This window comes from Xiphophorus hellerii, chromosome 3 (genome assembly GCF_003331165.1).
Source record: "Xiphophorus hellerii strain 12219 chromosome 3, Xiphophorus_hellerii-4.1, whole genome shotgun sequence".
In the NCBI taxonomy this organism is placed as follows: Eukaryota; Metazoa; Chordata; class Actinopteri; order Cyprinodontiformes; family Poeciliidae; genus Xiphophorus; species Xiphophorus hellerii.
Genome location: NC_045674.1, coordinates 600,642 through 624,428, shown reverse-complemented (window position 1 = coordinate 624,428; position 23,787 = coordinate 600,642). Strand labels below are relative to the sequence as shown.

The window sequence follows — 23,787 nt, the reverse complement described above, 5'->3', positions numbered from 1 at the left end:
AAATGATAAAAATCTCATTTTTCAAAAACAGATCCATTAATAAATACAGATGAATAATGTAATGGAGTCACCAGGTCACCTATCAGTGGTCAGCACTCTGGCACTATTTTTGGGGGCTAAAAGTTGAAAAGTTTGTGAACCCCTGGCTTAGAAAGAGTCAATTTTCATGAACCGATGACGTAAATAAATGTGGGAATTTTTTGAGATAAAAAATGATCCAATCTGAACTTGTTTCAGTCAAACAGAGACATGAGGACGGACAGAAGTGTTATGGATCCTGTCTTTTCCTCCATCTCTTTTAGCCTCTTCTATCTGCTTACACTCACACGCTGCAGCTTACATAACCATGTTGATGTGTGACAGTCATAAACAGCCTGAAACTGATTAGACTGGGAACAGACTGAGGAGAATAAAAGCTAAACTCTCCAGTCTTTTCCTCACCTGGTTCCGTCCACCAGGTGAGCTCAGTGTTTCCACTCTGGTTCTGATCCGTTTGTACAACATGTGTGGCTTGTAACATTTGATCATTTTCCAGCATTAAAGCTGTTTTTATAGAACCAAATCTCATTATTTCTCAAGGTAATTTACACTGAGGGTTCTGGTCGGGTTCTGGAGCTGGTAAACGGACCTGGTGGAGCACAGAGACAGAATGAATGAAGTCCAACAGAAGGTTTCTGCAGAGATACTCAGTTTGTGCCTTTAAATCTACTCACATGCTGGAGAACAGAGGGCTCGTCACTGTAAACATCGTTATTACCTCATATTTACTCACTAGCAAGAAAACTACCAGGAACCGCAGAGACCAGCAGGTCCTGCATGGACATCTGCATGCAAAACAACACGCCATGCATCTGCCTCAGTGTTTTAGAAAAGGGGAACAGTGGAGGATGCAAACGTCTCTGAAGGCAGCTCTTCATCTGCAAAATGCTTTGTAATATACGAACTTTACGAAAGTTTAGCAAAACATCAACACAGTCTTATAAAAACAGCAGGGAGAGTTGGGAGGGGTTCATACATTCCTTCATCGACTGCCTCCCTGCTCGGCATGCTGTCTGCAGGGAGGAGGCGCTTGCATTGGTCACGTTGTGTTTGTGTGCTTTTCTTCTGCTCTCAGCCGTCGTCGGCCCTGCATGCACAGCGGATGCTCAAGGTGCTGCACTTAGTATTTTTACACACGACTAAAGTCTGACCCTGAACTGGGGCAGCATGACAAAAACCTCATGATGTTTCCTCCAAAATGTTCCTGCTACAGGAGGATGACAGCCACAACACACTGCTTGCATCCAACTTTTCAATGTCTGATCTGAGTTTTCCTGTCAGAAAGCCTCTGACTCGACGGCCGGTCTACGGACCACTGGACTGGTCAGATCGATTATTCAGACCAGAGTTTGAACCGGAAGTCTTGCCAACGTCAACACTAAGAAAGGTCAGAAAAGATCAGAGTTTCAGCTCCAAACATGCAGAAGCACGTTATGGTTTTTGATAGTAAAAGATTTTAGTTGGTATTTGTGTGGCTATTGTTTTACACTTCTTATTGTACTCATGACGTTCCCGTCAAATTGCTAATTAGTTCCGACCAAAATAGCCCTGAGGTCTGACAGTTGAAGACCAAAACATCAGATCAGATGATGTACAGAGACACGTTAAAGATAACAGGGCTTCGCAGATCGCTAGCATTTCCCTGTGAGTGTATCTCCAAGTGCCTGACTAAGACCGATACTTACTCTGGCATGAATAATCGATCTTGTGAGTCCAGTCGTATCAGAGTGTAAAGAGTCAGATGCAAACGGTGTGTTTATCCTACAAGCTCTGGAATACTTGGACTGGTTCGGTCCAAAAAGCAAAAGTCACCAAGCTGACGGACCTCATGGAGCCCGTTGATCTGATGAGTCATTTGCAGAACCGCCAAAGGATGAAAACTGTGATGAGAACTTCCTGATTCACGCTGAGCTAATCCAGCTACACTGTGCAAATTACAGGGTGATTGAAGGTCCCTGGAAAAGCTCTACAGGTGAGATGTTTGGTATTAAAGATCTGAAGAACCAGGAGACTCTGATGGAGCAGGTGAGACAGAGTCACCTGTGAACCTCTAAAGGGAGCAGGAGGTTCTACCAGCTGGTGACTGCAAAGACTTTCTCAGCTGGTGAAGCCAGTATGAATGAATCTATGATCCTACATAGATTCATGTGAAGATGCCACAGAGGTTGTTTTCCACAGTTTCAGGACCGACATGGTGACGTCATACCAATTGTAGCGGAGCTTGACACCTGATGGTCAATAACTTCCTGTAGAAGTGGCATGTCCAGCTGGCTCAAAGGAAGTGGATGGTGTCACGGCCTCCTGACCTTAGAAACAGTTCAACCATCCAACGATCCTGCAGGCATGTCCTCTGAAAGTCCACTGATCCCAAGGTCCAGTGCTGATTCTGGTCAAATCTATCAGACAAGACGCTACAAGTACCCAACATGTCATTTCTGAAACCTATGACCTGTCACAGCTTCTGCCATCAGCTTCCACCGGACCGGCATACTGAACAGAACCAACACCAACTTACAAAAAAACAACGAAACTCTGAGGAATGTGTTTGACTTTCTGGTCATCGTGGTTGTGATGACTTGTAAGTAAAGAAGAGCCAGGATTTCTCCAACTGTGCAGACTCTGTAGACCAACCGGTAAATGGAAAGTCTTGCTTTTCGACTCAGCTCTGTCCTCACCGCAGTGGACCCGTGCAGTGTCCGCATTGCAGCTGCACTGATTTGTCTATCAATCTCCTTATCTATCCTCCCTTTACTGATGAACAAGACCACAAGATGGATGAACTCCTCCATTTGAGGGAGGAACGTCCCTCCAACCTGGAGAAGCCAAACTGATCCAACCATTGTCTCAGACTTCCAGCTGCCTCACACTTGGCTGTGAACCGTCCCTGTGCATTCTGTAGCTCCAGGCCAGAAAGAGCCAGCAGGACCACATCATTCGTATAAAACAAGGAACAAAATCCACCAATCAACAAACTAGACCTTCCCAACACTTGGCTACGCCTTACAAATCCTGTCCATACAAGTTATGGGCTCAATGTGAGGAATATGACAGCAACGGTAGCAAAAAGCCCAGGTGTACATGTCTACTTGTTTCCATTGCACAAATTTCTCTGGATGAGTGCAAGTGATTGTCACCTCATTGCGCAAGTTCCACAGGAAATAAATGGAGAAGGAGCGACGTCGCCTCCCACATGTCAAGCCCTTCATGAACAGGACTGGTGATAAATGGCAGCCACACCGGAGTTCAACATGCACCAGAAACAGGTCTGGTTCAGTGTCAGTGATGCCTGTACAGAGAATCCCTAATAAAGGACCCTGGATTTTGTACTCGTGGAGGACCCCTACGGGTGCCCATGAGGGACACGGTTGAACGCCTTCTCCAGCTCAACGAAACAAATGTGGGCACCCCATTTGTTTCGTTGCTCTACACGAAACAAATGCCACAGAGGTTGTTTTCCACAGTTTCAGGACCGACATGGTGACGTCATACCAATTGTAGCGGAGCTTGACACCTGATGGTCAATAACTTCCTGTAGAAGTGGCATGTCCAGCTGGCTCAAAGGAAGTGGATGGTGTCACGGCCTCCTGACCTTAGAAACAGTTCAACCATCCAACGATCCTACCGTTGCTCTACACCCTCCTGCGGAGGGTGTAGAGCTGGTCCAGTGTTCCCTGGCCAGGACGGAAACCAAACTGCTCCTTCTGAAGGTTCAACTGCCTATTCTTTGTTCAACTATGTTCTTGGTTCTGGGATGTCAAAACCTCTTGCTGTCAATGCACTGAGGTTTCTTCTCAACAAGTAAATGATCAATGGAAATGTTGACTGAACCTTTCAGATGCCTATCTAGGGTGGACCAGATGGACTTTGGATCTACAGGTCTTATGATCTTCAGCAGTTACCAGGAGAACAGCAGCTCTCTGATCAACGATAAGGCCTGAAAAGCATCTCCACCTTCACCCAGAGAGGAAGACTAGTGTAGCTTAAGGGGGTTGCCTTTGGGAATTATTATTTGATATGAAAGGCAGCAAATGTTTCAGTTGATGACATCATTAAAAGTTCTAAACTAGCAGCAGCAAAAGCAGGAACCAAGGGGTTCCTAGACTTGGTCCCTCAGAACAAAACTGTGAAGGCCAACTGGTTCAAGGATAGATGGCCCCAATGCCTCATGGGTAAATACTGCGTGCATCATCTTTAGCATCCGCTTTGACAAAAAACACAAGAAAGTAAACATTTTGGTGAGGTTGGTCTGCTGTGGTGCTGAGGTTCAGGGGCCGAACGGCCTGGAAGACTGGTATTCACTGGGCACTTTGGGCTTGATGCCCTTGCTGTTGTAGTAGTCAACCACCTGGTTGGGCACTTCTGCTAAGACGCTCTTAGCCAGAGCAGCCGGAGAGGCCTGGAGAGGACACAAGAGGAAACAAAATGTTGTTTGATACGAACTCCTGGCACTAGTCAGTTTTCCAGAAACAAAACTTCTTCAGTCCAAAAGGTGCTCTAACATGTCTGGAACTGAGCAATAAGGCATAATGAGTCTCAGAAAGAGTTTTTATGAATATCCTCTGGTTCTCTGAAACTCACATGTTTGAAGTTGCGAAAGGGGACAAACTGGACGATGTCCCGGAGGACGGGTTCTCCTTTGGGCGACCGCAGGATCCCGTCATCCCCATCCAGCATCTGCATGTCACCGAAGTCAGCGTTCCCTATCCCGACGATGATGATGGACATCGGAAGATGGGAGGCCTGGACAATGGCTTCCCTGGTGTCGGCCATGTCGGTGATGACGCCGTCAGTCAGGATCAGCAGAATGAAGTATTGCTGGAGCAGGAAGTTCAGGTCAGTTTAGATCGGAGGGAACTGAAGGTTCCTGAAGGTTCCTGAAGGCAGCGTCTCACCATGGCCTCTTTGGTGTGGACCTCCTGCGAGGCGGACTTGGCAACCTTCTGGATGATGGGGGCGATGTTGGTGGGGCCGTAGAGCTGCAGCTTGGGTAGGCAGGCCTGGTACGCCTCCACCACACCCTGGATACCTGGGCAGGTCCAAAAGAAACCGCTTACACTGAGCCAGTCAGTCCAATAACTTCAGATGTTAATATGCAAAAGAAGCATATTTTAGAAGTGAACATTTATAATTTTACTTAAATATAACAGGAAATTTGAGAACTTTCTACACATAAAGAGAAAAATGCAACAAAACTTTTAAATAGTGAAGCTCATATTCCTTGTTGTTTGTGGCGCAGGATCAGTGGCAAAATTAAGACTAGTGTCCATCCAGCAGTGGCTACTTCCTAGTAGCAGGAGGCTATGTCCATTCTCAAGCTAGCTACTGATCTGAGTCAGGATTAATGACAGGCTGGCTTTGGAAAATGAGAAGGAGGCTACTCACTAATGCTAGCATTAAATATGCTAACAACTAGCATGTGTAAGCTGGTCACCCACTGGAAGTTTAGTTTAGCTTATCGCTTTATTTTGGTAAATTGTCCACATTAAACACAGGAAACAACAAAAGAAAAAACAACAATAAACAAACCCAGTTTACTGAAGCAAAGCTTATTCTTGCCTTCCCTGTTTTCATACCTTACAACTGTTACGTCCACAAAGGGCACAACATATTTGAGGACACGAAGACAAAAATGAGGATTCAAAAGTAATTTTTATTTTCAATTCTCTCGACCTTTTCTTTAAGATGAGCTTCTTTTGATTTTTCTGTGAAGAAAAAGAGAATTAAATCCTCGGTTCCCCGTGTCCCAACAAAAAAAAGAAAACAAAAATCCCAAAGTACGAACAGAAAGTTGGACCCGATGAGCCGGTCAAAAAGAACAAAACGGTACAGCAGGGGGCCAACCCTATACAGGGCCGTCGAAGCCCCTGCTAGTACCGGACTACAAGAAAAAAGAAACTACTGTTAAAGAAAAATCGAAAACAGGACAACCGGTCCCACCAGGTCAAAAATTACAACAAAAAAACATCCACCAAACAAACAGCTAACAAAAACTACCGTGTGGCAGGCTGGAGACGTGCGCACCGCGTCAGAACGCATCCTGGATGTTGGTTGGGAGGGCGTCGCCTTTACCTGGCGCAACCCAGCCTATTTATAGGCTGTCCAACAGCGTCACAAATTAACGGACCAATTACAAAAAAGAATTATCAAAACTCTAAAGTATATTAAACAACAACAACAAAAATCATACAACTAACTTCTATACAAAATAATCCAAGTAAAAAAAAATAGACAGAAATAAATACAATGTGCCGGAGCACATAACAACAACCTACCAGCATATCTTCACAATACATATATAAATCTACATAACAGCCTAAGATTTTATCATTTTACATTTTAAAGCTCTTTTAAAGTTCACCAAGAAAGGACATAACTTAAAATCATCATTCAATTCATTCCTCAGTTTCACACCAATAACTGAAACACACCTAGATTTTATCTGGCTCTTCTCTTTTGCACATTCAAATATAAACAAACCTCGCAAATTATATTTACGTTACTATTTTCTTTTTAAATTTCATTGTATTTCCTCTACGCGTCTTGTCGAGTGATCGCCGTTTCTATGCGACAGTATCCGCAGCGACAGAAACGTAAACAATGGAAGGAGGAGCGAGATGCACATTTTGTTGGTGGAAAAACAGGAACTATTTTGAGTTTCTGTTGCCAAGTCCGATTATTATAAATGGCTTTGGGCTTGTTTCTTTTTTAAAGTCGCTAGCAAATTTAACGAGTCGCGGGTTGTGCAACTAAACGCCATTCTAATTATTAATATTAAGATAAGTGTCTCTAATCTGTGCAGCCAGCTGAGCTGCAGGAGGAGCTCTGTGTGACACCAAACACAGGGCCGTAACGCACAACCTGGAGGCTGGGGGCAGACGGGGGGCTTTAAAATCCTATTTATAGTTTTCTAGACAATAGAAACACAAAAACAAACAAAATTGCTAAAGTTTTTTTGTACTGTTGTAACCATTAAACAATCTCCCCTTCAGTTCAACCTTATCAGTGGAGACACATTGTTGATGTTACATTATAAAATAGCTAACAATTAAGTTTTGGCAAAGATCAATGTCATTTTCACAGGAGGTGAAGTGTTGTTGGCAGCTGCTGATGGTAACTAAAAAAGTAGCTTTTAATGTAACTTAGTTACTTTACAAATCAAGAACTCAGTTATCTAAGTTACTTTTTTAAGGAGTAATCAGTAATCCGATTAAAGTTACTTTTTCAAAGTAACTATTCCATCACTGCTGATTAGGCTTTTGTCTTAGATAAAGTTTCCTTTAAAGAACAAAGTTAGAGTCACGGTTGACCAGCCTAGCAGGCTAGTTGCTGGTTTATCCAATGCTAATGCTAGCCCATCCTTTCTAGAGCGTTGTAGTTCTTACAGGTTACCATTGCAGTTTGCCTCAGTCAGGTTAGAGAAGGAGGAGGTTCCTGCTAACCCCGGAGCGGGCCGGGAGCTCAGGTCCTCAGCGTTTGGTTTGTTTTAACTCAGATACGATCACGCTGCAGCTCGTGTTTGCTGCCTGAGATTAAAATGACGCAGACGGAGAAGAAACTTCATGCTGGAGGTCAGCAGACAGCAGGAGGAGCAATCAGCGGATCAAAGCCGCCGCTGATCAATCTGATCAATAGTCAGTGAGGAGAGGAGGGACGAGGCCACTCTTCTTCTTCTGCTCTTTCTGGAATACTCACTTCAGTTAAGAGCATGTTGTCATGGAAACAGAAATTTGAATGAATGAAGAATCAGGTCAGAATTTTGTTTTAAGAACAGGATTTTAATTTGTGGGCAATTATTTAGTTTTTGGGCAGGATTTAGTTTAGTCAGAGAGCAGAACCGTTCCTCTCTGCCGTTTGGACCAATCGGAGAGCAGAACCGTTCCTCTCTGCCGTTTGGACCAATCGGAGAGCAGAACCTACCAGCACACTCCGGGTTGTCCTTGTTGAAATTCACAGCGAAGTCGTGGGAAACCTGCAGGAAACAGGAAGCTGCGTTTGATCTTTGATTGAACAAGAGAGGAAGATGAGAGCTCACTTTCTTCATCATCATCATCATCATCGGCTGTGGGTTTATTGGTTCTGATCATTCAGATGTGAAGTAATGGCCTGGACCAAAAGCGGAGCAGACTAGTTTCCTGCTGATCAGAATGCATCATGGGAAGGGAAATGAGGTCAGCAGGGGGCGCTGCTAGACATGCAGCAGCAACCTCTCTGAGCAGAGTGCATGCTGGGATGGCCCGGCGGGTCGTTACCTTGAAGTCTGGAGGGATCCGGGCTCCGAAGCCAAACGCTGGGAACATTTTATCACTGAAGAGAGAGGAGACAGAGAAACACTCTGATTGGCTGAGGGAGGCTACTTCCTGTTCAGGAACAGACTCTGATTGGCTGAGGGAGGCTACTTCCTGTTCAGGACAAAAGCCCATCAGAATCTGATTTAGTCACATTTCTGTTTCCAACATCTGGAATTTCTTCTCAAGTTTCTGAGGATAAATGAAAATGAATGAAGTCAAATTATTTCCAAACTATAATAATATGAGGTCAACATCAAAGTTATTTATAGTTTTCAGATTCTTCACAGATTGGAGCAAAGTTCATCTTTCCAGAGTTTCTCTGATCATTCATGGAGCTTCTTTAGAAATCTGGACTGTGGATGTTAACATTAGCATTAGCAGCTACATGTTAGCGTTGAGATGCTACTTTAGGTTAGCATATCTTCGGTGATATGCTAAGTCCTTTTAGCACAACTGTCTTCACCTGGCTTTTGCTGAAATGAATTGATAACTAAACTTTTTAAGCTTGTAGAAATGATAGAATCTGGAATTGAAACCATCAGATTATTTTCATGACGTTAATCTCAGTGAACCGTCCAGAGGGGATTCTGAGAGCCCAGCCCGACGGTCTGAGACCGTAGCGGGCCGAGCGGTGCCGCCGGTTCTGACCCACCTGTCGTAGTCCTGGCAGATCTCGCCCACGGCCACCAGCGCCTTCAGGTACTCGTTGGGCTGGAAGGGGTGGATGTAGTGCAGGGAGCAGCTGTTCCGCGGGTCACCGTTAGACGCCGTGAAGTCGATGGCCACCTGCAGAGGAAACGGCCAATCAGAGGCTACCAACCGGGAAGACGTTTCCATGACGATCACAAAGGAAGCGTCAGTCACAGAAGCTGAGAAAATCAGGAAGTTTCCTCTGAAGACGACAGGAAGCTGCTGCCACATAAAACAGCTGGTTCTGGTTCTGAACCTGGTCCTGGTTCCAGTTCCGGATTCCAGTACTGGTTCTGGTTCCAGTTCCAGTACTGGATTCCGGTCCTGGTCCTTAGCCGCCGCTTGTAAAGTTACAAAGTTATCAGTTATGTAGCGTGAGCTTCACTTTGTTCACCATGTTATTCATCCATTCATAAACATCATGCTTCAAACTAAAGACTAAGCTAGCCAGCTAAATATTCAGCTCCAAATTAAGCTAACACAGGAACTATTTCATGTTTAACTTGATAACTATTTAGCTGTGAGCCGGTGTGGAGAATCGTCCGTTCTCCATGCCGAGTTCTTGATGTATAAGTTTGAAGAGTCAGTCTATCTGAGTCAGGAATTCATGACCAAAAACCAAAATACAGCTGGTCCATCTGACATGCTACCGCTGGGAGCTAACAGAGCAAAATGGCGCCAAACTGCAGTTTGTAATTCTCTTTGTTAGCCTCAATCGAAGCTACGCCCTAAAGAGGGCGTTTCTATGTGAATACAAGCAAGCAACGAGCTGAAACAGACAGAAGAAAACACACAATTATTTATTCTCAACACCAGTTGCATATTACGCTTCCAACTCAATATTTAGTTACGTAAATTCTGTTGCCAATAAGCAGAAATAGACTATCAAAATTAAAGCTGGGTATTGTGTGTGACATTTGCTGATGTTAAACGTCTGTTAGCCTTACAACGGATCATTTTTTATTTTAAGCTGAAAGTTCAACAAAAGAAATGAAGATGAAGATGTTTGAAATCAGGAGTTTGGAAAGACATTTAGAAGGTCAAGCTTTTATTTTGGTATTCCACTTCCACAAGTGAATTAACATTAGCTAAATATTTAGCCTTATATTTAACTTGCTAACTAAACATTTAGTTTGAAATGGTGACATTTACAGATGAACGAATAAAACTGTGAAAATGTGACGTTGAAACATGAACTCCACGTTTTTCTGTAATGACAGGCTGAATAACCCAAACGATTTCTGTTGGTTTCTGTAGCCTTACAGGCAGCGGCCCGAACGCCCGACCGCCCAATGACCCGACCGCCCAATGACCCGACCGCCCAATGACCCAACCGCCCAATGACCTGAACGCCCAATGACCCGAACGCCCGAACGCCCAATGACCCGACCGCCCAATGACCCGACCGCCCAATGACCCGACCGCCCAATGACCCGAACGCCCAACCGCCCAATGACCCGAACGCCCAACCGCCCAATGACCCGACCGCCCAATGACCCGACCGCCCAATGACCCGACCGCCCAATGACCCGAACGCCCAACCGCCCAATGACCCGAACGCCCAACCGCCCAATGACCCGAACGCCCAACGGCCGTCTGATCAGAGCCAAACGAGTCAAACTGGACCCAGCCTGTCTGCTTCTGGCTCCACTGGTTCCACTGGAGCAGTTAGAGCCAGTAAAGCTCTAACTGGGACACGGAGGCTGCCAGTGCAGTTGTCCTGGTTACTGTTGCCATGGCAACGCCAGGCAGACCCAGACAGCAATGAGAAGCGGGACACTGATCCGGATCTGACCTTTGTGAAATTCTGAGATCTCTGGAGAAAATTTTCTGGGTCTTGACGTCTGCAGAGGGGAGTGTGTGTGTGTGGGGGGGTGTAGATGTGTGTGGTTTGGGGGAGGGGGCTGCGCGTGTGTGTGTGTGCGGGGGGGCTGCGCGTGTGTGTGTGTGCGGGGGGGTGCGCGCGTGTGTGTGTGCTCTTACAGTGAACTGTATCTGACAGCCGCCCATGATGTAATCCAGGAAGGAATGCATCTTGATGATCTGAGACAGAAAACAGAAACTCCGTCGTGAATCACTGAAGCTTCGCCGTCAGCTGATCAGACGGCAGCCAATCAGAGCAGGCGCTGCAGGCGAAGAGTTTCTAATCAGGATGGAGACGGTCAGAAAAATAAAGACTGAATAATTAAAAGAGTAGAAGAAGAGTTCAGACCTGGAAACAGCAAAACGAAAAATAATTTTTGTTCAGAACCAGAAATATGATCTGAAACCGATACCAGAACGACCAAAGGTTCTGGACTGGACATCGGTTCTGACCCAAACTAACGAAATAAATTCAGAGGTTTCAGTCTGGAAGAGAACAGAACTCCTCTGGGATCTGTTCGGTTCTGTTCTGTTGGTTCTGCTTGGTTCTGTTCTGTTCGGTTCTGTTCTGCTCTGTTTGGGTCAGCAGGCGGAGCGGCTCCGGCCCGGTGTGCTGTGACAGAACCGGACCTCTGGAGCAGAATTCACCTTGCACTGGTTCAGGATGACAATCCCAGAGTTCTTGTAGTTCTTCTTCTTGGTTCTGTATTTGGGATTTATGCACAGCCACTGGACCTGGAACACAAACAGGAAACAGGAGCGTCATTCAGACCTCTGGAAGGTTCTGCTCTGGATCTTTGACCCGTTTTATTTCAGTGACTCGACGTCAGCACGGATCTGTCTGAATGAACGATTCATGCTTTCATTGGCGAACAGTTCAGATGTTTGACTGTGTTCACATCATTTATCCAATAAGTTCAGTCAGTAAAGTATTCACATCCCTAGAACCACTGACCCACAAGCTTCAGGTCGTTTTACTGTGAATTCATGGCACATGAGGAAGCGTCGCCCCCATCCAGCAGCGGTTACCGCCCTGAGGTCGCCGCCAGCTGCCCAGCCCGGCACTTAGCCTGCGGCTCTATCTGAGTCAGGAGGGTTAGGAGCTGAATCGGAAACCAGCTTCAGCTTCGTTCCGGCACAGAGGAACGGGTCGGGGGATTTGTAGTTCAGAGTCGAACGGCCAGCTGACAGGAAGCAGGTAAATCCCAGCGGCGGTGCGGTGGCTCCTCTGGCAGTCGCCCCGTTACCCACTGCCTCCCTAGAGGTTCGGCAGTCAGGACTCTGCCAGCTCACTTCAGGGTTCATTAATCTGAAGAGGTCCGGTAAGGAGCCGGGTCGTTCTCCTGCTCAGGGATCCTGTCGTGTTTCCAAGGAAACCAGCGGCAGAGCGCCTGCAAGCTGGCAGGACCGGGTCCGGTCCAGAGCTCAGCGGAGGAAACATCCAGAAGAATCTGGACTCTGTTTCTGAATGATTGGTCGGATCTCTTCCTGCTGTAATAATGACATAAATCCAGATTTACAGCCGACCCTCAGAGAGCAGAACCATGTGAACATCAAAGGTCCTTCCGGGTCACTTCCTATTCACACCGACCTTCAGGAGAACCGGGCCTGTTTGTCTGAATCTAACAGCCTATGAGAAATAGAAAATGTCACTTCATTCATTAAGGGTTTGAAGAAAACCTGCAGAAATGCAACAAATTATGAAGAACATTAAAAAAGATAAATGTTGAAACTTTTATGATAATTTTTGGCTTCAGCCATTTTCCTGTTTCCTCTTCCTGTTCTGTCAGCCAGATTCCCATCATCTCCATCAGACTCCTCCCAGTTGAAACCAGTAACCAGTTGAAACCAGTAACCTGCATCCAGATCATTCAGGACCCTTCGAACTGAAACCCTGAAGAACATGGAGGAAGTTCCTGAGCTCCGGCGTCTAGAGAAAAACACAAACCTCCAGCAGCGACGCTGAGAGCAGACAGAAAAGATTTCTGTAAGACACCGACCTGCTGAGCCTCGCCAACAGTGTGTGTCACGGTGTGTGTGTGTCACGGTGTGTGTGTCATGGTGTGTGTGTGTCACGGTGTGTGTGTGTCACGGTGTGTGTGTGTCAAGGTGTGTGTGTCACGGTGTGTGTGTGTCAAGGTGTATGTGTCACGGTGTGTGTTACAGCGTTTGGGTCGTGGTGTCGCTCAGTCTGACACTCAGTTGGTAAATTGATCGTGCTGCTGAAGGAGAAACAGCAGAAAGTACACACACACACACACAGACACACACACACCCACACACACAGAGACACACACACACACTGGGCTTCAAGCTGGAGTTTGTTCATCTAGACCAGTGGTGCCCAGAGTGGGTCCTGGAGGCCCGGCATCCTGCACGTTTTATTCTCTCCCTGGTACCAACGACCTTCTCAGCAGGTCAATGTTCTTCTTAGTCTGTAATGATCCATCATTGGATCCAGGTGCGTTAAAGCAGGGAGAGACTAAAGCATGCAGGATGTCGGCCCTTAGGGACCCACTTTAAGTTCCACTGATCTACATGTTTCTGTGTTTTTCTGAGCTCCAGCAGCAGATGACCTCTGACCTGGACGTGGCGGTCTCACCTGTCGGCCGTCGATGGCGCCTCTCATCTCCTTGAAGGACGCCTCGAACTCTCCGATGTAATCGTGTTTCCCGTTGGAGTCCCAGTCCCACACGTTGCACTGGAACCAGAACACAGAGCAGACTGGAGACCCGGCCTGGTTCCGATACCGGGTCAGAAACCGGGTCAAGTGGTTCTGACCCAAATCAGGATCACTTGGCCCAGTTTCTGTAAAAACAGTTTCTAAGATTAAATTCAAAGAGTTGTGGTTTTATCACTGGGGCACAGAACCAAACGGTTTGGAGGTACAGCTTTTGTCTGGTTGTCTCTGAAAATCTGTCACCATGGTAACGTTGCTCAACAACTGTTAGATTTTTTTAGAGTTTTTCCTTCCACTCGACTTTCCATGATCTCTCTGCAATGCAGCGCTGTGTGAACAGCTCTGAGGCGACTCGGTTTAGTTCTACTGTTCATAACTAAACCTTTATGAATGAATAAATGACGCGGTGAAAATAAAAACAAACCTCCATTTTGTTCCTAAATAACCACCGCTGTTAGTTTCTGATGATGTAAATCAGTGGAGCCCAAAGTGGGTCCCTAAGGGCCGACATCCTGCATGCTTTAGTCTCTCCCTGCTTTAACGCACCTGGATCCAATGATGGATCATTACAGACTAAGAAGAACATTGACCTGCTGAGAAGGTCGTTGGTACCAGGCAGAGAATAAAACGTGCAGGATGCCGGGCCTCCAGGACCCACTCTGGGCACCACTGATGTAAAGGCACTGATGGCACCCCATACATCCCTTCCTGGTCAGTTCTTGTTTAGCATGCCACCTGCCCTGCAGGGAAGCGCATGTGCATAGCTGGAAATCAGCTAGCTTAGCGAGCTAATGCGGCTGGCTAGCAGTTGCTATCAACAATTAGCTTGCCAGCTACATTAGCTCACCAGGCTAGCTGCTCGAGGAAATTCCCAGTAATCTGTTTTCACAGCTAAAACTCCCAGTTACTTTATGGTCCAGAGTTTCATCGGAACACCCTTGAGATTGACCTCTGACCCCTGACCTCTGGGTTAAAAAAAACATCTGAGGCTCCAGACAAACTGACAGAGGAAGATGAAGGCTTTCCTGTCACTGTTAGCTAAAGTGCGACCTGCCGCAACAGCCAATCAGATGTCCACATTTAAACTGGAGTCGTGACATCATCAGCTGACATCATCATCTGAGGGACAGGCGGCGTCTTACCTGCAGCTTCCTGTCGTGGTCTCCGCTGCAGAGCGAGTTCAGAGACACTTTGAAGGTTTTCCAAACTGGATTCAGATTATTCATGACCGTCTGAGGAGGACAGAGACAGAGATGTTAGACTGAACCAGATTAACTCAAACTGAACCAGAACCGACTGAACCAGATTAACTGGAAATGAAACATTTTCTGAAATGCAGAAATTGAGGAATATTAATGTTGATGTTGTAAACATGAGGTATTTTTGGATTTTGTTGTGGATCTGCTACCTCCGTCCTGTAGACGAGCTGCATGGTGGCGTCGTCGTTCACTCTGTAGATCTCCAGGAACGGATCCGATTTACTGAAAAAGTCCTGGGAAACATCCAGAAACACTCAGATCAGCAGAGAGAGATTTTGCTGCAGAGAAACGTTTCCTCCATTTCTCTACAGCAGGAAACACATTCTGAATCACAACAGAGCCTCTATGTTAGCGCTTTTGCTAACTTTGAAAACATTTAGCACACTTAGCTTCCCCTACATTACTTTTACCAGATAAAGTTTTGTAAACTTTCATCTGAATAAAGTTTGACCTCTGCGTTGAGGTTTGAAAATTCACATGTATGGATTGTTTTGAGCTCCTCCTCAACACATGTGGCGTCAACATGGCTGAATTTAGGACTTTAGCATTAGCTTCCATCAAATACTGCACTGGCTTGGTGCTTTAGTGTTAGCTTAGCTGAGTTAGCATAGCGCTTTAGCATTAGCCAAGCTAATGTTTATGACGAGTTATTTATGATTAGTGCAGCTAACTTCTTAGCTAGCTGTGTCCACCGCTGGTTTTAGCTAGCTTAGCCTTCAGGGGAAACAGATCTGAGACTGAAGCTGCTACCTTGTCGTCCAGCTTCCTGGCACTGAAGGAGAGCTCGATGTAGTCATCGTTCCCCGTCAGCTCTTCTGCTGTGATCTGAATACACACGCACGCACCCACCCACACACACACACACACACACACACCCACACACACACCCACCCACACACACGCACACACACACACCCACACACACACACACACACACACCCACACACACATCCCTTTGATCTGAGGCTGATTACGAGGCGAGGACACCGTCATTAAGTCAAAAACAAACACTGAATATTCAGATCAGGAAGATCAAAGGGACCAGCAGCAGTCAGTAACACAGGGCCCAAAGGAGCAGGTTCAGGTGACTGAAAGCAGAACCAGATCTGAACCGGATCCCAGCTGAAACGGATCCAGCACTCGGCACTCGGACTCACCGTGATGATGGTTTTCCCCACGGTTCCTCCAGGTCGGAGCAGAGCTTTGGTCAGGTTCCTCTGAGAGACGATCTGCACACACACAGGTTCACACCACGATTATTATGGGATGTTCCAACCCTCCCACCAGCTCAGCCCTATCGGCCCCTGCCTTTATGCTTATGAGCAAATTTTAACATTTTCCTTTCAATCTGTTTAATTCTGCAAACGCCTCAGTGCTTCCCTCTGTGGGCTGAACAGTGGTACTGCAGGCGAATTTTCCTATTGGTTCCAGTTTTATTGACGTCTATCTCTGTCTGGTTCAGGTATAAAACTACTCAGAGGCGCCCCCTGGTGGCTAGCATTGATTGATAGCGTTGATCAATAGTGTTGATGTAATTGTGTCTCTAGTTGCTTGTTTGAGTGAAAAGTAAATTTGGAGACAAAGTTTCGAACTATTCTACTGCCGTCCCGTCCACAGAACCGCCTCATGCCTCCACACCTGGCCACGCCCCTCTTGGCTCCGCCCACTTCACTTCCTCAACGCCTTCTGGAATCTGTGGCCCATTCAGAAAGTGTTGCTGCGGTTGCTATGGTTACTAGGGATAGTTGACAGAACCAGTGACATCACCTTCCAACACTTTTACCCTTAGAAACATCATCAATACCAGAACCCGGTCTGGTTCTGGTTCTGGACCGGTCGACCATCACCATAGACACGACATGTTTCTTTAGTGGTACTCAATTTTTCACACACTAGATTATTTTTTCCTGGTTATAAATGCTCTTGATAAGAAAACAATCTTTACACAAACACACAAATGTCTGCGTGGCTGTCTTTGTGGGGACTTTCCATTAACTTCCATTCATTTCTAAACTCTTATCCTAACCAACCAAAACTCAATTCACACCTTAGTCCTAAATCTGACCCCTGACCCAAAAAGAGCGTTTCCCCTTGTGGGGACCAGGCTTCGGGTCCCATAAAGAGCAGTGGGTCCTCACAATGTAGTATGTGTCAGGAGAATGGTGCCCACAAGGTATTATAAACAAACGCACATATACACACACACACACACACACACACACACACACACACCGTCTCCAGACTTTCCGCTCCTGTTTTCTCTGGTCTCTGCAGGAAATGAAATCATCCTGGTGGAAAATGAAACTGCAGGAGTCGAATCTTTTCCAAATCAAAGATCTTCCTTTAACATCTGGTTGAGTTTTTATTTAATGGAATCTGCAGAGCAGCTTCAGACTGACAGAAACCTCTGCTGGATGACAGGGGGCGCTGTTGGCAAAGTTACAGGCAAAAGATAACTAATAATTAGTCCCAGCTGGACTCACTTGTCCCAGCGTACACTCCACTGAGCCCAGGAAGTCGGCCTCCTTCGGCCCGTTGTGGCTGTTGATGTCGAACAGCTCGAAGCGCAGCCGCTGCACCTCTTCAAAATAAAAGTCCAAGGTGAAGACCTTGGAGTAGGTGGGGTTGACGCAGCTGCGGATCACCTCCGTCCGGTCCACCTGTGGACACACAGTGAGGTAAACCTGTGAGAACCATCAGAACCGGGTAAGGTTCTGATGGTTCTGGAGCTGGACCAGCAGCACTCAGATGGTGCTGAGGCATCAGAACCAGAACAGAGTGATGTTGTGGTTCTGATGTTCTGGTTCTGCAGGATGTAACGTCAGTGTTTCATCAGACTCTGTTTAAGTAAATTTTTTCCTTCTGGTGAATTTTCTCCTGAACTCAAAATTTTCTCATAACAAATCAACACAGAAACAAAGATGGCGGCACGTCAGGAGGACGACCTCGGCCCATCGACGTGATGCGGCGCTGGTTGTCATGGCGACCCACCTCCATCCACCGGCTGTGGGACTGCATGTTGAGGACGACGCAGGGGTCGGGCCTGGAGAGCGCGTCCCGGTCAGAGACGCCCTTACAGGTGAGGCGCAGCTCCACCTTGGTGAGGCAGGAGCTGCTGAACAGACCCAGAGAGCCGGCCGCCGACTCCAAGATGTCGCTCATGGCGCAGGCGGGACAGGAAGTCTGCAGGGGCAGGCAGGAAGTGGGTCAGAACCTCCTGTTTCAGAAATGAGGTCAAATCATCTGGAAAACGGAGCAAGAGGTTGAAAAGCAGAATGAGATGACCTCCGACCTTCACATTACCATGACAACCCTGTTGGTCGCCACTGACCTCCGACCTTCACAGGAAAACACAAGACAGGGCTGCAGCCAGCGATCAGGTCAGTAATCGATTAGTCCGTCATTCACCGATTGTTTTAACAATTAATCAGTTTCCTCCGAGCGCGGATGATCCCGTGAACTTGTTGGAGCTGAACACAAACGCAGCATTTTGAGTTCATTTTCAAGTAAATTAATGGAAACTTAAGAAAAGAATTTTCCAAAATAAAATGTCTTTTGTCATATTTTAGTGTCCAGGCTTCTCAAGTTGTTCTTTTACGGCCAGATCATATAATTTTGGAAAATTCTATATTTATGTTTTTATTTTTATTTTTTAAACTCTAAAAAAATAAGATCAAACGTAAAATCCAAGATTGTTTGGACATTTTTTATTTCCAAAGTGACAGATCTTTTTTTACTTGAAGTCTAAAAAGAGTTAAACTCATAATTTTATAAATGTTCCATAAATGTTTCACTGTGAAAATGTTCCGAATCGTTCAGTAAAGATGTAAAGTGTTTGTATTGGCTCAGAGGCAGCAGAAGCAGAGCTGAATCCGTCTGGATCAGAACCGAACCATCATCTGATTAACCGAGCCGCCTGCAGGAAATGTCAGGTTTCCTCCTCTTCCTCCGCCAGGCCCCGACTCGGATAACAGGATGAAGAGCAGATACATCTCAGAACCAGACCAGGCGTGTTCGGCTGTCCGGGATCCGGTTTCAGTCAGAACCGCTGTAACGGGCCGTTAATAAAGCTACACTGTCAGAAATAAACAGCAATAATCTGGATTATTTAGTCTGTTACAGGAGGAAAAAAATGGAGGTTCATTTTTAAAAGTCATATTTTCACCACATTATTCATTCACTGATAAATGCCACAGTTTCAAACTAAATATTAAGCTTAAAAGTAAAAGTTTAGCTAACATTTAGCTCCAAACTACATACTTCATCAGCAAGCAGCTTGCTAACAAAATGTTTAGCTACATATTTGTAAATATTTAATTTGAGCTAAATAAATAGTTTGAAGACAAATAGTTACCAAGCTAAAGATTTTGTTAGCAAGCTAAGTATTTAGCTAAGATCAAAATACTATACTATACAGATACAAATGCACTTGCCTATAACTGGAAGTGGACTACCAAAATAAAAGCAGAAGACTGGAGGAGTCAGTCTCACTAGCAGAAGTTTGTGTACTGGCTATCAGAGTCAGCTTTTATTTTGGTAGTACACTTCCACTCATCAACAAGTGAATTTGCATACTAGCTAAATATTTAACTCTGAGCTATCTAAATATTCACTTGGTAAAGAGAATATTTTGCTAGAGCTAGTTCTTAGCTAACTGTATATATTTAGCTATAGGTAAATAGCTAAATATGTAGCTTGCTAATGAAGTATTTAGCTTGGAACTTATTATGTAGTTAGCCAGTTAAATATTTATTATTGCTGCTAATTTTGGACCGTAACTTTACAAATGGCACCAAATAAACGTGACGACCGTCTGAGTCCGGCTGCCGCCTGTTTAAAGCCGCCATCAGACCTTCCAGATCAGAATTATTCATACACCTGACAGGTTTAAAGCTTCAGTCACACAGGAAGTTGTTTCTGCCAGGAAGTGACATTTATGAATAAATTAAATCCAATAAGAGGAGGGTTGGTTTTAAAAATACAACATGAAGCAGAACATAAAAACTCAGGAAACTCTAAAAAGCTCAACACACACCATGGACTACAGCTCCCATCAGCCTCTGCAGCTGTTGCTATGGAAACAGACTCATCCAGAGCCAAGAGATCCGAAATATCTGCAGCTGTTATCATGATCCAACTGTTCATCCAACCATCCATCATCCATCTATCCATCCATCCATCATCCATCCATCCATCCATCCAACCATCATTCATCCAATCATCCATCCATCCAACCATCATCCATCCAATCATCCATCCATCCATCCATCCATCCATCCAACCATCATCCATCCAATCATCCATCCATCCATCCATCCATCCATCCAACCATCATCCATCCAATCATCCATCCATCCATTCATCCATCCATCCAACCATCATCCATCCATCCAACCATCCATCCAACCATCCATCCAACCATCATCCATCCATCCATCCATCCATCCAACCATCCATCCAACCATCATCCATCCATCCTTCCATCCATCCATCCAACCATCATTCATCCAATCATTCATCCATCCAACCATCATCCATCCAATCATCCATCCATCCATCCATCCATCCAACCATCATCCATCCAATCATCCATCCATCCATCCATCCATCCATCCATCCATCCATCCAACCATCATCCATCCAATCATCCATCCATCCATTCATCCATCCATCCAACCATCATCCATCCATCCAACCATCCATCCAACCATCCATCCAACCATCATCCATCCATCCATCCATCCATCCATCCATCCAACCATCCATCCAACCATCATCCATCCATCCTTCCATCCATCCATCCAACCATCATTCATCCAATCATCCATCCATCCAACCATCATCCATCCAATCATCCATCCATCCATCCATCCATCCAACCATCATCCATCCAATCATCCATCCATCCATCCATCCATCCAACCATCATCCATCCAATCATCCATCCATCCATCCATCCATCCAACCATCATCCATCCAATCATCCATCCATCCATCCATCCAACCATCATCCATCCATCCAACCATCCATCCTTCCATCCAACCATCATCCATCCATCCAACCATCCATCCAACCATCCATCCAACCATCATCCATCCATCCATCCATCCATCCAACCATCCATCCAACCATCATCCATCCAACCATCATCCATCCATCCATCCATCCATCCATCCAACCATCCATCCAACCATCATCCATCCATCCTTCCATCCAACCATCATCCATCCATCCATCCATCCATCCAACCATCCATCCAACCATCATCCATCCATCCTTCCATCCAACCATCATCCATCCATCCATCCATCCAACCATCCATCCAACCATCATCCATCCATCCTTCCATCCAACCATCATCCATCCATCCAACCATCCATCCAACCATCCATCCAACCATCATCCATCTATCCATCCATCCATCATCCATCCATCCATCCATCCATCCAACCATCATTCATCCAATCATCCATCCATCCAACCATCATCCATCCAATCATCCATCCATCCATCCATCCATCCATCCAACCATCATCCATCCAATCATCCATCCATCCATCCATCCAACCATCATCCATCCAATCATCCATCCATCCATCCATCCATCCAACCATCATCCATCCATCCAACCATCCATCCTTCCATCCAACCATCATCCATCCATCCAACCATCCATCCAACCATCCATCCAACCATCATCCATCCATCCATCCATCCATCCAACCATCCATCCAACCATCATCCATCCATCCTTCCATCCAACCATCATCCATCCATCCATCCATCCAACCATCCATCCAACCATCATCCATCCATCCTTCCATCCAACCATCATCCATCCATCCAATCATCCATCCAACCATCATCCATCCATCCATCCATCCATCCAACCATCCATCCAATCATCCATCCAATCATCCATCTATCCAACCATCATCCATCCAATCATCCATCCATCCATCCAACCATCATCCATCCATCCATCCATCCAACCATCATCCATCCATCCATCCATCCAACCATCATCCATCGATCCAATCATCCATCCAATCATCCATCCAATCATCCATCTATCCAACCATCATCCATCCAATCATCCATCCATCCATCCAACCATCATCCATCCATCCATCCATCCAACCATCATCCATCCATCCATCCAACCATCATCCATCCAATCATCCATCCATCCAACCATCATCCATCCATCCAACTATCCATCCAACCATCATCCATCCATCCATCCATCCAACCATCATCCATCCAATCATCCATCCATCCAACCATCATCCATCCATCCAATCATCCATCCAACCATCATCCATCCATCCATCCATCCATCCAACCATCCATCCAATCATCCATCCAACCATCCATCCAATCATCCATCCAATCATCCATCTATCCAACCATCATCCATCCAATCATCCATCCATCCATCCAACCATCATCCATCCATCCATCCATCCAACCATCATCCATCCATCCATCCATCCAACCATCATCCATCCAATCATCCATCCATCCATCCATCCATCCAACCATCCATCCATCCATCCATCCAACCATCATCCATCCAATCATCCATCCATCCAACCATCATCCATCCATCCAACTATCCATCCATTATCCATCCATCCAATCATCCATCCAACCATCATCCATCCATCCAACCATCATCCAACCATCATCCATCCATCCATCCATCCATCCAACCATCCATCCAATCATCCATCCAATCATCCATCCATCCATCCAACCATCATCCATCCATCCATCCATCCAACCATCATCCATCCATCCATCCATCCAACCATCATCCATCCAATCATCCATCCATCCAACCATCATCCATCCATCCAACTATCCATCCATCATCCATCCATCCAATCATCCATCCAACCATCATCCATCCATCCATCCATCCATCCAACCATCCATCCAATCATCCATCCAATCATCCATCTATCCAACCATCATCCATCCAATCATCCATCCATCCATCCAACCATCATCCATCCATCCATCCATCCAACCATCATCCATCCATCCATCCATCCATCCAACCATCATCCATCCAATCATCCATCCATCCATCCATCCAACCATCCATCCATCCATCCATCCAACCATCATCCATCCAATCATCCATCCATCCAACCATCATCCATCCATCCAACTATCCATCCATCATCCATCCATCCAATCATCCATCCAACCATCATCCATCCATCCAACCATCATCCAACCATCATCCATCCATCCATCCATCCATCCAACCATCCATCCAACCATCCATCCAATCATCCATCCAATCATCCATCCAACCATCCATCAGAGGAACTCTCATCATTAAACTAAACTTTTTTCTGTTGAACTAAAATCACCAGAACAACCAACAGATCAACACATAAAGAAACTAAAGTTAATTGGTTCATAAATGTTTTTCTCTTCAAAGTTTCCCGTCTGTGATTTGATCCAGTTCTTGGTTTTTTCTGACCTTTGGACATTTCCCTTCTGTCCGTCTACAGACTGCTAGCTGTGATTTTGCTTTATGTGAAGAGTTTGGATTGTTTCACCATCATCATCACCATCATCATCATCAGCTGAGGATCACCAGGAGAGGATCATCAGATCCACCAGGACAGAAACCAGCTGAGGATTCTCCATAAGAACTAACCTGCATCAGGAGGAAACTAACCAGAAACAGAACCTGTGACCGGCAGAGAGCAGACAGAACCCGGATCATCTCAGGATTTCTGACCCAAACCTCAGCAGCATCACACTCTTCCTCAGCAGCATCACACTCTTCCTCTCTTTTACCTGCTCGGTTGAGGAAAAGCTTCAGAAAAACATGCGGAAGTTTCCAGTTTCAGCTCAGCAGCTCCGAACTGAGATCAGCTCCGCTTCTTCACCCTCATCCTCCTCTTCTTCCTCCTCTGGCTGCTGGAGAGCATCTCCGCTCCG

The 23,787-nt window shown here is 45.8% G+C and overlaps 1 protein-coding gene and 2 long non-coding RNA genes across 3 annotated transcripts in view; 1 reads left to right on the top strand and 2 right to left on the bottom strand.

The window, feature by feature from the left end:
* LOC116716892 (uncharacterized) overlaps window positions 1–3,470 on the bottom strand; it is a 3,888-nt gene extending 418 nt beyond the window's left edge. Inside the window, exon 1 of the long non-coding RNA XR_004338648.1 lies at window positions 442–3,470. This is a non-coding gene — a long non-coding RNA (uncharacterized LOC116716892). The remainder of the gene's footprint in view (window positions 1–441) is intronic.
* The window catches only part of LOC116716891 (uncharacterized), a 24,710-nt gene extending 7,492 nt beyond the window's left edge, over window positions 1–17,218 (top strand). Inside the window, exons 4-6 of the long non-coding RNA XR_004338647.1 lie at window positions 7,811–7,821; window positions 13,315–13,317; window positions 17,207–17,218. This is a non-coding gene — a long non-coding RNA (uncharacterized LOC116716891). The remainder of the gene's footprint in view (window positions 1–7,810; window positions 7,822–13,314; window positions 13,318–17,206) is intronic.
* On the bottom strand, window positions 4,020–23,787 carry cpne4a (copine IVa). The gene is made up of 16 exons (XM_032557835.1): window positions 23,644–23,787; window positions 17,811–18,002; window positions 17,303–17,479; window positions 15,977–16,048; window positions 15,570–15,644; window positions 14,969–15,052; window positions 14,703–14,792; window positions 13,483–13,581; window positions 11,529–11,615; window positions 11,001–11,060; window positions 8,980–9,113; window positions 8,289–8,343; window positions 7,957–8,008; window positions 4,932–5,065; window positions 4,618–4,854; window positions 4,020–4,435 (listed from the first exon to the last, which is right to left on the bottom strand). The coding sequence occupies exons 2-16, from the start codon at window positions 17,979–17,981 to the stop codon at window positions 4,304–4,306; spliced, it is 1,659 nt and encodes a 552-aa protein (XP_032413726.1). The 5' UTR covers window positions 17,982–18,002; window positions 23,644–23,787; the 3' UTR covers window positions 4,020–4,303.

Coding starts and splice junctions, on each gene's coding strand:
- cpne4a (XM_032557835.1), bottom strand. CDS start 17,981: ATGAGCGACATCTTGGAGTCGGCGGCCGGCTCTCTGGGTCTGTTCAGC. Junction 11,616..13,482: donor GCGCCATCGACGGCCGACAG/GTGAGACCGCCA, acceptor TTTGTGTTCCAG/GTCCAGTGGCTGTGCATAAA. Junction 4,436..4,617: donor CCTTTCGCAACTTCAAACAT/GTGAGTTTCAGA, acceptor TGTCCTCTCCAG/GCCTCTCCGGCTGCTCTGGC.